This window comes from Podarcis gaigeae, assembly GCF_964106915.1.
Source record: "Podarcis gaigeae genome assembly, chromosome: 16".
NCBI classification, from domain to species: Eukaryota; Metazoa; Chordata; class Lepidosauria; order Squamata; family Lacertidae; genus Podarcis; species Podarcis gaigeae.
The window spans coordinates 4,397,457-4,412,045 of NC_139693.1; the positions used below are offsets into that span (position 1 = coordinate 4,397,457).

The 14,589-nt window shown below is 49.6% G+C and overlaps 1 protein-coding gene across 21 annotated transcripts in view; it reads left to right on the forward strand.

Annotated features, from left to right (window-relative positions):
- The window catches only part of PIP5K1A (phosphatidylinositol-4-phosphate 5-kinase type 1 alpha), a 48,505-nt gene that overhangs the window by 19,631 nt on the left and 14,285 nt on the right, over nucleotides 1–14,589 (forward strand). For 18 of the 21 annotated variants that reach the window (XR_014558588.1, XR_014558589.1, XR_014558590.1 and 15 more), the window contains 6 exons: nucleotides 1,805–1,891; nucleotides 10,041–10,171; nucleotides 11,661–11,778; nucleotides 12,214–12,366; nucleotides 12,629–12,928; nucleotides 13,503–13,708. Coding sequence is in view for 17 of the 21 variants with exons in the window: in XM_083715710.1 (XP_083571836.1) it covers nucleotides 1,805–1,891; nucleotides 10,041–10,171; nucleotides 11,661–11,778; nucleotides 12,214–12,366; nucleotides 12,629–12,928; nucleotides 13,503–13,708 (995 nt within the window). In the remaining 4 variants the exon portion in view is untranslated. Of the gene's footprint in view, nucleotides 1–1,804; nucleotides 2,501–10,040; nucleotides 10,172–11,660; nucleotides 11,779–12,213; nucleotides 12,367–12,628; nucleotides 12,929–13,502; nucleotides 13,709–14,589 lie in introns of all 21 variants that reach the window. The other 3 variants (XM_083715713.1, XM_083715716.1, XM_083715715.1) reach the window with 1 other exon arrangement.

Below are 14,589 nucleotides of genomic sequence, written 5' to 3' on the forward strand. Positions count from 1 at the left end.
GCGATTGTGTGTGTGGGGGGTGGGGGAGGACAACGCAAGAAGCAAAACAACTGCATTCAAAGGATTGCAGGTGTGGGTTCTGAAAGCTCCATGTTCTTAGAATCAGTTTGCTAACCGTCAGTCGGTCAACACCAGTTTTCTATATGGGTGTCTGTGTGCAGTAGAGGAGTGTTCGGTGCACAGAACATCTTGCCCCCAAATAAGCAGGCATTTTAGGCCAAGGATTCCAAATATTGACTTGGTTTGATATATTCGTGTATCACCATATAAATACGGAGTGGGAGCCCAGTCTTTGCCCTTAGGAATATATTTGCATGCATTTTCCTGGGGTCCGCTGTAGTCGAAACAAAATAAAAAAATTCCTTCCAGTAGCACCTTAGAGACCAACTAAGTTTTTTATTGGTATGAGCTTTCGTGTGCATGCAACCCATCCGTGCTCTCTTCTTGACAGGTTGGGGCCCCCTCCTGCTTTATAACAGCTCTCCAGAGCAGAAAAACATCAGTTGCTGAGCGCACACCTTTCACATCAGACTTGTCTCCTCTCCCCTCTGTGTCTCCTTGCTCTTGCAGCTAAACACATCCCTGCCTATGACCTCCACTCTTTCAGCTCCACCCCCCACAGCTGTCCGAAGGCCCCCTGCTCCCTCAGTTTATTCATCATGCTGCCCCATTACCCCTAGAAATGCCTCCCAGAACATTTGGGTGCTGCTGTGTATTCCCCCCCCCTAAACCTCACATTTTCTTGAAATTCTTGCACAGTCCCTAGTCTCCATGTCTTCCTGCAACTCAAGTACTAAATAGGTATAATTGTGTTTTTGCTATCTCACTCCATTTATCCCTCCCCCATGTGGAATTTTTAGATTCTACCTGCTCCTGTTCTGAAAAAAAAAAGCACATTCCTCTCTTGTTTACCCCACCTTAATTTTCCTCCCTTTTCTCTTCTGTATCTGTTGTTGCTGTTGTTATTACAGTTTATATCCTGCACTCCCTCCCGAAGTAGCCGAGAGTGGTGAACACATTGATAATATATTTTAAAATATCATAAAAGTTGTTTTTTTTTAAAAAAAAAGTTATAAAAACAGTGATCTCAGGGTTGTTGGCAGCAATATCTTTTCAAGCATCAAATGTTAAAAACATTAACATGAATGATTTCCAATTCCTCCTAAAAGTCAGTAATGAGGGAGAAAGGCACAATTCATCATTCGAAAGTGGAGAACCACTGCTGAGAAGCCCAGTCACGGGTCAGTGCCAGCCAGGCAGTCCCCAGTGGCTGTACCACCATTAATAAACTGGAAGAGGAAAAAGGACTCCTGCCAATAAAGGATCTGTAGGGTACAATCAGTGTCTGGGTTGTAAGCCAGTTGGGGCAGGGATCTGTCCCCTCTTTCTGTTATAAAGCCCCATCACTTTATAAAGTGTATGGATGCCTCTAGAACAGATGCTAGAACAGCCCCCTCCCCAAATCATGGAATTGTAGAGTTGGAAGGGACCACAAGGATCATCTAGTCCAACCCCTTGCAATACAGGACTCTCTTGTGAGACTTGTACCCACAGCCCTGAGATTAAGAGTCTCATGCTGCTCCAACTGAGCTATCCCACATGTGCCAAGTCCCTTCTCTCTTTTCCTCTGCTTATGCCATGGGTCGGCAACTAGCAACCCTATGGGCCAAATCAAGCCCCCTGAAGTTTTATCATCCATTGTCAGCCAGGGATAGTAAGTCTAGAAACATACAGGATGATACTTAAAATCTCACTGAAGCCTGTATTTCACCTCCCCCCTTTTCTTTTTTGCTTCCGATTCCAGTTGCCAGGTGCCTCTGGGCACTCCTCACAGACAATCAAGAAAGGCCACAGGGGTGTGGACTCCACCGGCGAAACCACGTACAAGAAGGTAAGTGCTCTTTTCCACCTCTCTGTGTCTCCGTCTCCCTCTCTCTTCCCTGGAGTGTGTGTTTGTGTGTGCATGTCCCTCCCTCCCCCTCCGCCCCTCCTCCCTCAGCAGATTCCGCCCAGCAGCCTCCAGCACCTGAGTCATCCGGCTGAGCATAAAAGGCTGGAGCAATCCAGGTAAACGTCAAAACTTTGCAAGCAGCTCTTGGTGGTCACATGTCGGGAGATCCTAGGGGCTCAAAGGCCGAACCGTCCCACTGCGGCGTCACTGTCCCAGCCCAGAGATTTCTCTTAAGCCTTTGGAAAGAAGGTCCCCGACTTTCCCTCCCAGCCCCCAGCCCCCATTTCAGGAGTTTCTCAATTCCCCCTTGCTGTCGGGAGACAGCGCTGGCCAGCCAACCTGGGATTTCTTGCTCCTTTTTGAACCACACTATGGTGGACATGGATCTCTCTTGCCGGCATGCGGGCTGAACGTGGGACTCTTCGGGACCCAACGTAGTTTGACGTTGAACAGCTATGCTCCAGCTCGCTCTCACCCAGAGCCAATTCCCTGCACCTGGATGAAATGGAGGTTGACACGATCAGTCCGTTCCGACGCCTGTCTTTTTCTGTAAGTTGCAGCCTTCTGGGTGGGGATTGCTGATCTCTTCTGGAATTCAAAACATGTGCAAAAGACTGTGGCGACAGGGAAGGGAGGAACTCGCGAATTGTAGTAGAGAGGAGATACTCCTGGCATTTGGGAAGAGTCCTCGCTAGTGCTCCCAACATGGATGAGCTGGAGAGGCCGTTCTTGATTCCCTCATAATTTCAGAGTACTTCCTTCTGACATTTACGCGGAGGCTCTTGACTTCTGGCACTGAAGATCAGGCTGCAAATATTTATGTTCCTTTTTTCATTTGTGTGCTCTGGAATCTCACCAGGGCAGCTGTGCTCGAGAGAGAGAGATCCACTTCCTGTTTCCTTTTGATCTGTTGTTTTGCGCGTTTACCGGCACCCTCCTTCCCCCAAGGCGGTGGGGGTTGGCTTCTTCTTGTGTGGCGTTTGCTCTTCTAGCTCTCCAGTGGCACGCAAATATTGCAACCCCACACGTCTGTTTGTAAAATCAAGGTAGGCACTGAAACTTGTAACCAAGAGCGGACGGCCTTTGGTGTGGATTTTCCCCCCTGGGGTCTCCTTCCGTCCTGCCACATATGACCCATCTCCCTAGCTCAGCCTCCTAGTATCAGTCTGTTTATTGGACAGGCATGGGCGATCAGAGCTCTGTGACACAGGCTGTGCCTGTTGCTCGGTTCTGCTTTGCAAAGTGCTTGATAGTACAGGGCGGTTTTATGCTCAGAGTCTTCCAGCACCTCAAAAGTCACTGCTAGTTCTGTTTCTTAGCCCAAAGGTACCTAGCGTGGTGCTGTCTGGATGCTGTGGTTTCAGACCGCAGCTGCCATCATCCCTGACCATTGATCACGCTGCCTGGGGCTCAGGGTAGCTGGGAGTCCCAACCACATTTGGAGGGCCCCATGCTGGCTACCCACGTCCAAGCCTTTACATATATTGGCTCAGGGATCCTCGCCGACACCCCTTAGAGTGGGTCCAGTTTGCTTCCCTTGTGTTTCAGATTTAGAGAGGCTGAAGTGGAGAGAGTAGGGTTTTAGCTGAGGGAGTCCGTGGCTGTGGAATGGGCTGTAGCTCAGTGGGTGGAGCATCTGCTTTGCATGCCGAAGGTCCTAGGTTAGCATCTCCAGGCAGGGCTGGGAAAGACACCCTGCCTGAAACCATGAAGAGTTGCTGCTGGTCAGTGCAGACATTACTGAGCTAGATGGACAAGGGCCTTGATATAAGGCAAATTCCTACTACAGTGGTACCTCAAGGTTAAGTACTTAATTCGTTCCGGAGGTCCGCTCTTAACCTGAAACTGTTCTTAACCTGAAGCACCACTTTAGCTAATGGGGCCTCCTGCTGCCGCCACGCCCCCAGGGCATGATTTCTGTTCTCATCCTGAAGCAAAGTTCTTAACCCGAGGTACTATTTCTGGGTTAGCGGAGTCTGTAACTTGAAGCGTATGTAACCCGAGGTACCACTGTAAAACTACTGTAGTCCTTTGTTCAGAAACATGAGGACTAGGATCTTATTTTTAGGTGGAGCATCTGCAGAAGGTCCCAGGTTCAGTCCCCAGTGGCATTTGCAGGCAGGGCTGGGGAAGACTCCTTTCCTGCAACCCTGGAGAGCTGCTTCCTATCAGTGGAGACAGTACTGAGCTAAATGGACCAAGGGCTCTCCTCAGTATAAGGCAGCCTCTTACGTTCCTATTTAACCTCTTTATTTTTATTTATATCTCACCATCTACGTGCATGGAACTTTTTCCACAAATAAACAGTATAATCCAGTGGTATGCCATTATTCCAGCTGCATGTGCTTGCACTTGGCTAAAGTGGATTGTGGGGGTTAAGAGGTTGCGGCAGAGGCTTTGCAGAAAGGGTGGGCTTTGAGGAGGGGTCTGAAGGTAGCGTCACACAGGTACTTCTAAAGGCAATTCCACACACTTTTGAACTAGCTGGGGGAGGACTTCTGACTCTGCACAGTTTAGGCACAATCTCAGCTTGACACCCTTCCTCTGATCCATAAAAAACACAAGCAGTTCCCTCTCTGGTGTCTGAGGGTCCCACTGTTGAGCCTGTCTCCCTAAGAGTTAGAAACTGGGTGGTGATGCTTGTTTTAAAAAGCCTTCAGGTTCTCGAGACTTGGGTTTCTGCAGCACACAGTCCTAGATTCTACTCTGGCGTGGTTCAGTAGCAAAGGCTGCTGAGCTTCTTGTTATCTTTTCTCCTCTCCCACCGTACCCGCCTCCCCCCCAAAAAATCCTCCAGCAAGGAACAGGACTGGTAAGCAGCCCTAACCTTACAATTATCCCTGTGTTGATGAGTCTCCAAGGTGGAGCTGCCTCCACCTTGGATCTTTATCTCAGCAGATTAAAGAGTGAAGCTGAAGCCTTTTTGTCTGACATTGGAGACGAATGATGGCTGTCGAAGGCAGGTCACAGGGTTTCCTTTCATCCTGGGGTTGGGACGGGCGGAAAAACCCCAGCACCAATTTGGCTGGGAACTTCGAAATCTGATCTTGGCTCTTAGGGAGTTTGCATTGGGATGGGAAGGTGGAAAGGAACAAGGAGCAGGGGATTTCCCCATGAGCAGCTTCTACTGTTGCTAGGAGCCCTGCAAGGAAACTCACACTCTCAAGAACCGTTTGGCACCAGCCATGCCAATAGGCCCACTTTCCTGGTCTCCTGTGGCGAGCAGGAATCGCCCCTAAGCACCCAACCTGGAAAACATCCCCCTTGTTTTCATTTTCTTTTAAGGCGACAAATGTCTAACCTGGGTAAAATAGGAGTTTGAAAAGGTTTCCAGCCAAGGCAAGAAGTTTTGCCTCCTTCCAACCCCCCACCTAAAGCAGCACCACTTTTTCCTTGAGTGTTGTCTTGTAGTGGCGCTGCCTGATGACATCATGGGCCAGTACTTTGTTTGAGGGGCAAATTGAGCTGCCCTGATGGGCCCTGCTCTCTGCGTAGCTGCTCTGTCTGGGGAAGTGAAACCCCCGCCAGAGCAGGATGAACCTATTTTCCCAGACCCAGGAACCACCCACAGTTTCTATGTCTTGTCAAGATTCAGCTTTGGTTTATCAGCCTTCCTTCAGCTGCTGCAGAGTCCAAAAATGCCTGTCTGCAGGCACAATCGGATACTGTGTTCTGCCTCCACTGTCAGGGGTCCTCAAAATGGCAGCTGCAGGGAATTGCAAGTGGGGGGAATGCAAGTTTTTTTTGCTGCTTTGGGGACATCTACTTGGCCCCTGTGAGATCAGGAGGCTGAGCTAGGCAAGCCTTCAGCCTGATCCAGTAGGGGGATTCACTCCCACGTGTATGGCTGCCAAGTTGGGTGGCTTCAGAAGGTGTTTGGAAGGTTCTTAGTGGCTACTAGCTGGCATGGCTATGTTCTGCTTCTACTTAGAGGCAGCAATATGCCTCTGAAAGCCTGTTGCTGAGAACCACAAGAGGAGAGAGTTGCTGTTGCGCTCGGGAACAGCTTACTGACTTTCCATCGGGGCATCTCGTTGGCCACTTCAAGAACCGGCTGCTGCACCGGGTGGGCTCCCTTTGGCCCGATTCAGGTGCAGGGCCCTTCTTGCATTCTTACGCATTCGTGAAGGATAGCAAACTCTTGCCAGCACCCCCAATAGCTAAGTGGAACCTCCATCTACAAAGGAAGTCTACCAAGGCTGGATGCTAAGGGCAAAAGGGAGGTGATTTTTCTCCTTTGCGGCTGGCTTGTGTGTTTCCCAGAGGCGCACAGCCTGGCTGGTGTTTGAATTTGCCGAACGAGACGGAACTTGAATCCAGTGAGGCCGTTGTCGGGCTGCGTCCTTCCATCACATTCTCAGACAGGCCCGATAGAAAACAATGAATAATATTGGGCACCGTGCAGCAGGCTTGCCTGGGCACACCCATTCCCCCAGACAGCCATGTGTTTTGAATAGAGCTGGAGCTTCGTTTTTATCCTTGGTCCTGCAACATACACAGATTTATCTTGTTTCTCCCTTTTGTGAATTCCTCTGTTTCACAGCATTCAAAACTGGCTGTTGATTTGTGGTGTTCCACCATTTGCCTCTCCTGTCCCCATCAACGTGCTGCAGGCCTCTAACTTAAGACAGGCCTGGGGAGGAACCTTTGGCCCCCGGGTGTTGCTGAACTCCCATCATGATCCCTCACCACTGACCCTACTCGCTGGGACTGATGGGAGCTGCAGTTAAGCGGCACACTGACTTAAGGGTTGTTCTTGGTTACAGGCCATAGTCAGTGAGGGGCGAGTTTAGCTATGAGCCTTGATTCAGACAAACTTCACCCCAAGGAAGATAATCTGAAGTCTGCTTAGTATCTCCCATGTTCCGTCTTAAATCTCTCATCAACGACAGGCTTTGGGACTGTTCAGCATTTTCTTTCTAGCCCGTCTCCTGCCTTTTGCTTAACGTTCTGCCTGAAGAAGAATTTTGACAACTCGAAAGCTTGCTCACAATTGTTAGTCCATCCAAATAAAGTGGTGTTTCCTCTAATAGACCAGCACAGCTACCTATATCTTTCCTAGCAAATTGCTAGCCCTGGCCAAGAGCCAGTGGCGTAGCGTGGGTTGTCAGCACCCGGGGCAAGGCAAGTAATTTGCGCTCCCTAACCCGCACGCCTGGAACCCCCCCTCCCTCCACAGTGGGCGGCGACCCGGTGGCTCGGATCGGATTCGCACAGCCAGCACTGCAGTGAGAGTGAGTGAGTGAGCCAGGTAGGGGCAGAGAGCTGCGAGTGCGAGCGCCCCCCCAGATGTTGCGCCCGGTGCGGCCGGCCCCCCCTGCACCCCCCACGCTACGCCACTGCCAAGAGCTGTCAATTACCTTCTCAAGGGCCTTTTCTTCCACTCCCTGCCCCCTTTTCATCTTTCCTCCTTGTTGGTTTGTTTTTATGTGTGTAAGCCTAATGCCAGGACACCACAACCCTCTCCTTCTCTTGTTAAATATTTGCGAGCCACAGTTGGAGGCGATAATTGTCCAAAAAGCCAGATAAAAGTATAGTACGTAAGCGCTTCTTGCAGACGGAGGCGCCTGGAGCCATTTGGAAGATAAGCGGTGATCTGATCTGGGCCTGGCAGTAGCAGATATATATTTACTTGGATTTTGTCTTAAATGCAGCAGCTTTTATGTTTTTTTGTGGGGGGATGGGATGGGGACGGTTTGCGTCACGAGGTTCCAGCAGGGTTCCCAAGGCAGATTTATTTTATATCAAAAGGATGTGTATATTGCTTTTTCTTTTAAGGAAAGCCAAAACGCAGCCATAAAATCTCAATTAAAATACCAGAATGAGCACCTTGAACTTGGCTTAGTAGCTAACTGGCACAGTTCTTTTCAGCATCAGTGTTCTGCATGCATTCTAAGAAGCTCCACCGAGCAAAAGCCCGTTGCCGTATTCTGCAGCGGCTGGGCTTCTTTTATTATTTTGCAGACTAAACTGCCTATTTAAAAATGCAACAGAAAGTCTTGTGGAACCTTTCTTGAAAGGCTGATGGATTTATCGCAGTAGAAGCTTCTGCAGGCTGTAGTTGAACTATGACATTCACTCCCACAGGAGGAAGTGATTGCTTACAGCAGATGCTTTAAAAGAGGATTAGACAAATTCATGGAGGAGGAGAGGGCTATTGAGGGCTGCTAACTGGGATGGCTGTGTTCTTGAAAAACCTACATTGGCTCCCAGTACATTTCCGAGCACAATTCAAAGTGTTGGTGCTGACCTTTAAAGCCCTAAACGGCCTTGGTCCAGTATACCTGAAGGAGCGTCTCCACCCCCATCGTTCTGCCCGGACACTGAGGTCCATCTCCGAGGGCCTTCTGGTGGTTCCCTCATTGCGAGAAGCCAACTTACAGGGAACCAGGCAGAGGGCCTTCTTAGTAGTGGCACCCGCCCTGTGGAACTCCCTCCCACCAGATGTCAAAGAGAACAACAACTACCAGATTTTTAGAAGACATCTGAAGGCAGCCCTGTTTAGGGAAGCTTTTAATGTTTGATGTATTACGGTATTTTAATATTTTGTTGGAAGCTGCCCAGAGTGGGTAAATAAATAATTGTTGTTGTTGTTGTTGTTGTTGTTGTTGTTTTCCACAGTTGGAGGCAGCAATCCTTCTGAATACCAGTTGCTGGAAAACACAGCAGGGGAGAGGGCTCATGTGCTCAAATGCTCCTTATGGGTTTCCCACAGGCATCTGGTCTGGTTGACCACTGAGAGAACAGGATGCTGGACTAGATGGGCCATTGGCCTAATCCAGCAGGCTTTTATGTTTGTACCTCATCAGACATAGGTGTTTTCTTCAGTTGGTAGGTAGCTTAAACATCAGTATAGATGGGGAAGGGGAGATGGCAAACTGGTGGGTCACTTGGCACTGAAATGTAAGCAGCACAGCTTGTAATAATTCACTAAGTGCACCTTGACAACAACAATACAGTTGTACCCCGGGTTAAGAACTTAATTCGTTCTGGAGGTCCGTTCTCAACCTGAAACTGTTCTTAACCTGTGACACCACTTTAGCTAATGGGGCCTCCCACTGCCGCACAATTTCAGTTCTCATCCTGAAGCAAAGTTCTTAACCCGAGGTTCTATTTCTGGGTTAGCAGAGTCTGTAACCTGAAGCTTATGTAACCCGAGGTGCCATTGTACTTGGTAAGGGTAGGATAGCTCCAACGCAGCCTTTTCCAAGCTGGGCTCTCCAGATGTTTTAGACTGTAGCTGGCACAGCCACATCTTGTGGTCAACTCTAGTTCAGCAGTGTTGTGTGAAGTTCTCATAGGAATAAGACCGCTGAATCAGGCCAGTGACCCCCATCTAGTCCAGCATCCTGTTCTCACAGGAACCTTTTCTTCTTTCCATCTCCGGGCTAGTGGCATCTGTGCTGCTGTTGTCACATACATAAAGAGTCTTTTCTGTTCCTTTGGGATATCAATACCTATAATTCCTAATAAAAAGGTTTCTGTGTTTTTTACAAAAGTTATTTTAAACATGTATTTTCAGTTCATTGTATATAATGTCCCAGAAAGCCTTTATTTCCTTACATGACCACTATATATGATAAAAGGTACAGTGGTACCTCGGTTTACAAACTTAATCCATTCTGGAAGTCTGTTCTTAAACCAAAACCGTTCTTAAAACAAGGCGCACTTTCCCTAATAAGGCCTGCCGCCACCAGTGCCCTTCCACCATTCAGATCTGTTCTTGGACCAAAGTAAAGTTCTCAAACCGGGACACTACTTCCGGTTTTGCAGAGTTTGTAAACTGATTCGTTTGTAAACAGGAATGTTCTTAAACCGAGATACCACTGTACCTTCTTTTCCTCCACAGTTTAACTATCAACAGCCTTATCATCCACAGTTCTCCCTTTCCCATTTTCCTACAGAGGAGTTTTCAACCTTTTTTTAAAAAAAATGCTTTAATCAGCAGAGTTAGGGTAAAATTTGGAGTTCCCGAAAGTGTGGTGGAATGCTGATGTTCTTTGCTTGCATCCAAGAGAATGTGCTTGGAAGTGTCTTGCAGAATCCCACAAAAGAGACACTAACGCTGGTTCTTGGTTTTCCTCTTCAGACAACTTCGTCGGCCCTCAAAGGTGCCATCCAGCTTGGGATCACCCACACAGTGGGGAGCCTGAGCACCAAGCCAGAGCGAGATGTCCTCATGCAAGACTTCTACGTAGTGGAGAGCATCTTCTTCCCGGGGTAAGTGTTTTTACATTTTCCAGTTGTCCCCCTCTTGAGTGCAGGCAGCAGGCGGGGCGTAGGAGAAGGGAGTCCAGTGACACTTTTTTAAAATGGCAAAACCAATAGAAATAAAACAGGCACCAGGCTGTGAGCCCTGGAAGAGTGTGTGGTTGTCACACAAAAACTCCCAGCTTCAACCTCCGGCATTTCCATCTCAGGGAGCAGGTTCTGGGACACACATTGCTCGGCTCGAGACCCAGGAAACAGAGGATGCTACCTAATACCGAGTCAGACCACTGGTCGGACTAGCTTAGTATTGTCCACACTGACTGGTAGCAGCTCTCCTGAGTAGCCGGCAGGTGACATCCCCAGCCGTACCTGGAGATGCCAGGGACTGAACTTGGGGAGCCACCAGTGATCTTACCACTGACTTTTCCTCTAAAAATAAAGTAAGATTCTAGTCCTCATGGTTTGGGATAAAGGAATGCTTTAAACAGGAAGCTGGTTGAGTCAGGCCATTGATCCATCTAACTCAGTGTAGTCTACACCGACTGGCAGCAACACTCCAGGGTTCCCGAGGGGATTCCCCCCACCCCGCCGCAGATGCCATGGGGATTGAGGCAGGTACTCTACCACTCAACCACAGCCCTTTCCATAAAATATGCCCCTTCCCTGAAAGTTGCTGGTAGTCAGGGTATTGGACACAGTGGGCCAATGGTCTGTCCCAGTATAAGACCTCAGCTGGCTAGGTAGCTCAGAATTTGAGGCTGTGGACAAAATATGAAGGCACAGGGGCCTTGAGCCTCCAAGGGAACTTGCAGTTACCCAGATGTTTTGGGCTTCCACCTCTCATTAGTTTATTTGCAGCATTTGAATCTCACCCCATTTCATAGCATTTTCTGGGCTGCTTACAATAAATGCCTTTGAACAAATCCATAGGAACACAATATAAGAAACAAACCATTTTAAAAGGGGGAAATAAAAATACAACAGAATAATCATCAAAGATGATGGGCATTGGAGTCCAGGAGTGTCTGGGGGGGGGATGCAAGTTTCCCACCCCACTGGAAGAAGAAGAGCCCCACTTTTGGGGGGGGGGTCGCCACTGTTTTTACTTTGTGACGCACAGAGGCTAAGGGACACCGTTTCTCCAGAGCTCAGCAGTCTTCAACAAAACTCTTGCAAGGAACCCTGATGGCCTCCCTGGAAAGTTTACTAGCGGTTCCGCATGAATGACAGACTGGTGTCCCTGCAGCACATTCTTGGGGGCATATCTTTAGGGGTGAAGGCAAGGCTCAGCGGGCCAGTGTGGGCCAACGATGCTCCTTAGGGCTTCCCAGAACCCTCTGCTCTGTGTACCAGTTTCATAGCAGAGTCACAGATACAGACTCACTGATAGGGAAAGTGACCGTGCAGGTAGAAGGTTTGAGAACTAGCCACTTTTAGCAGATGGCGGCAACTCAGAAAGAGCGTGGTTCTCATTTGCCTCTGTCCTCTCAATCTCCAGGGAAGGCAGCAACCTCACTCCGGCCCATCACTACAACGATTTCCGCTTCAAAACCTACGCTCCTGTTGCCTTCCGCTATTTCCGTGAACTGTTTGGGATCCGGCCGGATGACTACCTGGTGAGTGGAGGCAGGTGCCCTATAGCTTTTAGAAAAGAATTCCCATCTTCTCTCCAGACAGAGATGAGTTGCGACAGGGTGGAGTGGGTAGACTTCAGTCTGACTTCTGTACTTAAAACGGGCAGGACAGAGGTTCCTCTGGTGGGGTGATAAGGATCAGTCTCTGTACACTTTGAGCGGCACTGAGCAGGAACAAGCAACTCCCTGAGCGTTGGGGACTGGCTTGGAGAAAGAGCGCCACTGGAATGTCTTTCGGTTGCCTTTCGTTCTTGTGGGGCTGTAACTCAGCCTTGCGTGTAAAAACTCTCAGGTTTTAATCCCTAGCATCTCTGGGTGGGGCTGGGGGTGCCCCTTGTCTGAAACTCTGGCATTGTGTCCCGAGAGGCAAGTGAAAATGTCCTCCTCCATTTCTTCTGTTGCCTCCTCTCCCCGCAGTGCTCCCTTTGCAGTGAGCCCCTCATCGAGCTCTCCAACTCCGGAGCCAGCGGCTCCATCTTCTACGTCTCCAGTGACGACGAGTTCATCATCAAAACAGTTCAGCACAAAGAGGCAGAGTTCTTGCAGAAGCTGCTGCCGGGTTACTACATGGTGAGTCAGCCGGGAGGAAGAGCTGGTCAACTTGGGATGCGACAGAACAATCCGATGTTGTCTCTCTGGTTTTTTTGTTTTTAAAGCAGCATATGATGAATGAGAGGTTTTATTAAATATAATGATGCTTAAACTACTCTTCATTCTGGGAGGGGTGACTTTTTGGCCCTATCCAGCTCTGAACTTGTTATTATCGTTATTTCCCTTTGACTTTGCAATGAGAACTTTGGCTTTTTCCCCCTCCCTGCCCCCGCTATTGCAGAACTTGAACCAGAACCCCCGGACCCTCCTCCCCAAGTTCTACGGCCTCTACTGTGTGCAGGCTGGCGGCAAGAACATCCGGATTGTGGTGATGAACAACCTGCTGCCCCGCTCGGTGCGCATGCACCAGAAGTACGACCTGAAAGGCTCCACCTACAAGCGCCGGGCTTCTCAGAAGGAGCGGGAGAAGGTCTTCCCCACCTACAAGGACCTGGATTTCATGCAGGACATTGCCGATGGCCTCTTCCTGGACGCTGACATGTACAGCGCCTTGTGCAAGACTCTGCAGAGAGACTGCTTGGTACGTGGGAGGAGGAAAGTTGTTTCCCCCCAAGGCTCGGGGGTCACCAGGCAGCTTCTGCTCAACACTGAGTTGCGGCAGCTGGGGTCTCTGAGCAGGTGTGGAGCTTGCAAATGTAAAGAGAGTACTGTGGAACCTCAGTTTTCAAGCGTCTCTGGAGCTGAACGATTCAGAACCTGAATGCCGAAAACCCGGAAGTAATTGCTTCCATTTTTGAACATGCCTTGGAAGTCGAACGGCTTCCGCTGTGTGTTTTTCCATTTTTTCAATGGGTTTTGCTGACCGCCCATTGATCCTCGGTTTTCAAATGTTTCAGAAGTTGAACGGTCTTCCAGAATGGATTATGTTAGAAAACTGAGGTTCCACTGTACTAAAAAAAAAATGGCTAGGAACAAACAACATAGCACAGACTCCCCTTTGCTAGCTCAGGGGAAGGAAATTTGATGCTTGGCAAATCTAGCGGGATTCTAGCTCCCATGGAGAGGGGTGGGCCACAAGTTCCCCATACCTAGTTAGATCCTGGTTTTTAGAACATACCGGCGGCATTGTTACCTGTGTGCTTTTGATATTTCAGGTTTTGCAGAGCTTCAAAATCATGGACTACAGCTTGCTCGTGGCAGTCCACAACCTTGACCTGGCTCAGCGGGAGCGCGCCGTGGCGGATGGGGCGGCCGTGGCAGACACGCGGCGGCCAGCCCCCCAGAAGGCCCTGTACTCCACAGCGATGGAGGCCATCCAAGGGGAAGCCCGGCGAGGCGGCACCATTGAAACGGATGACCAGTAAGTCTCTGGCCGCTTTGGAACGGGGGTGCCCAGCCAACCAGGCGAGAAGCAAGATCTGAGTCCCTTCGAGAAGATCCTGGTTTTGTTGCCTGCACTGAATTATGCAGATGAAGGACATCTGCGTATTTAGCTTTGTGCAACATTTCATGCTGATGGGAAAAGTGGGCTGTAGCTGTCCTAGGGAGCAGGTTGGAGCTCTAAATTTCAGGGGGCTTGTGGGGTTTGGCATCACCTCAACCACTAGCCTTTGAAATGGGGGCCCCGGAAAGTTCACCTGCTACAGTCTTCACTTTTCCTCCTGTATCTGTTATCTCCAAGGAAGCTGCCCTATGCCAGATCAGTTATGTTTCAGAAGCAGGTCTCTGAAGCTAAATTGCTCTGAATTCAGAAGAGGTGCATGCAATCCCCATAAGATTTAGATGCTTGGATTGATAATTCTAACCTATAGGAGGCATGACCGGGGGGGGGGGGGGCAGACAGATGCTAGGGGGAGAGGTGCTAACCTCTGTCCTCTGTGTTGTCTTGTGAAGTCCAGGTCTTGGATCCTGTGAGCTGCTCCTTCCCCTCGGAGGCTCCTTAGATCAGCCGTTAAACCAGCCCAACTCAGTGCATTCCCAGCTGCTTTGGGGGTTTCCGGGAGTCGTTCATCTCAAATGACCGGAGGGAGCAGCGGGTTAGGGAAGACCGTGTGACAGCTGAGCAGCGGTTATCTCGGCCTCAGACCTCACAAAGCCTTTTGTTCAAGAGCTTTCCAAATGCCTCTCCCCAAAACTGTTGACCTGGCTGTTCTCATGCTGCGAGCCAGTCCTTTCCCCGCTTTGTGTGTGGGCATTTGGCCAAGGGGCAAGCCAGGCCCAACTGTTTTCAATGGGCCCTTC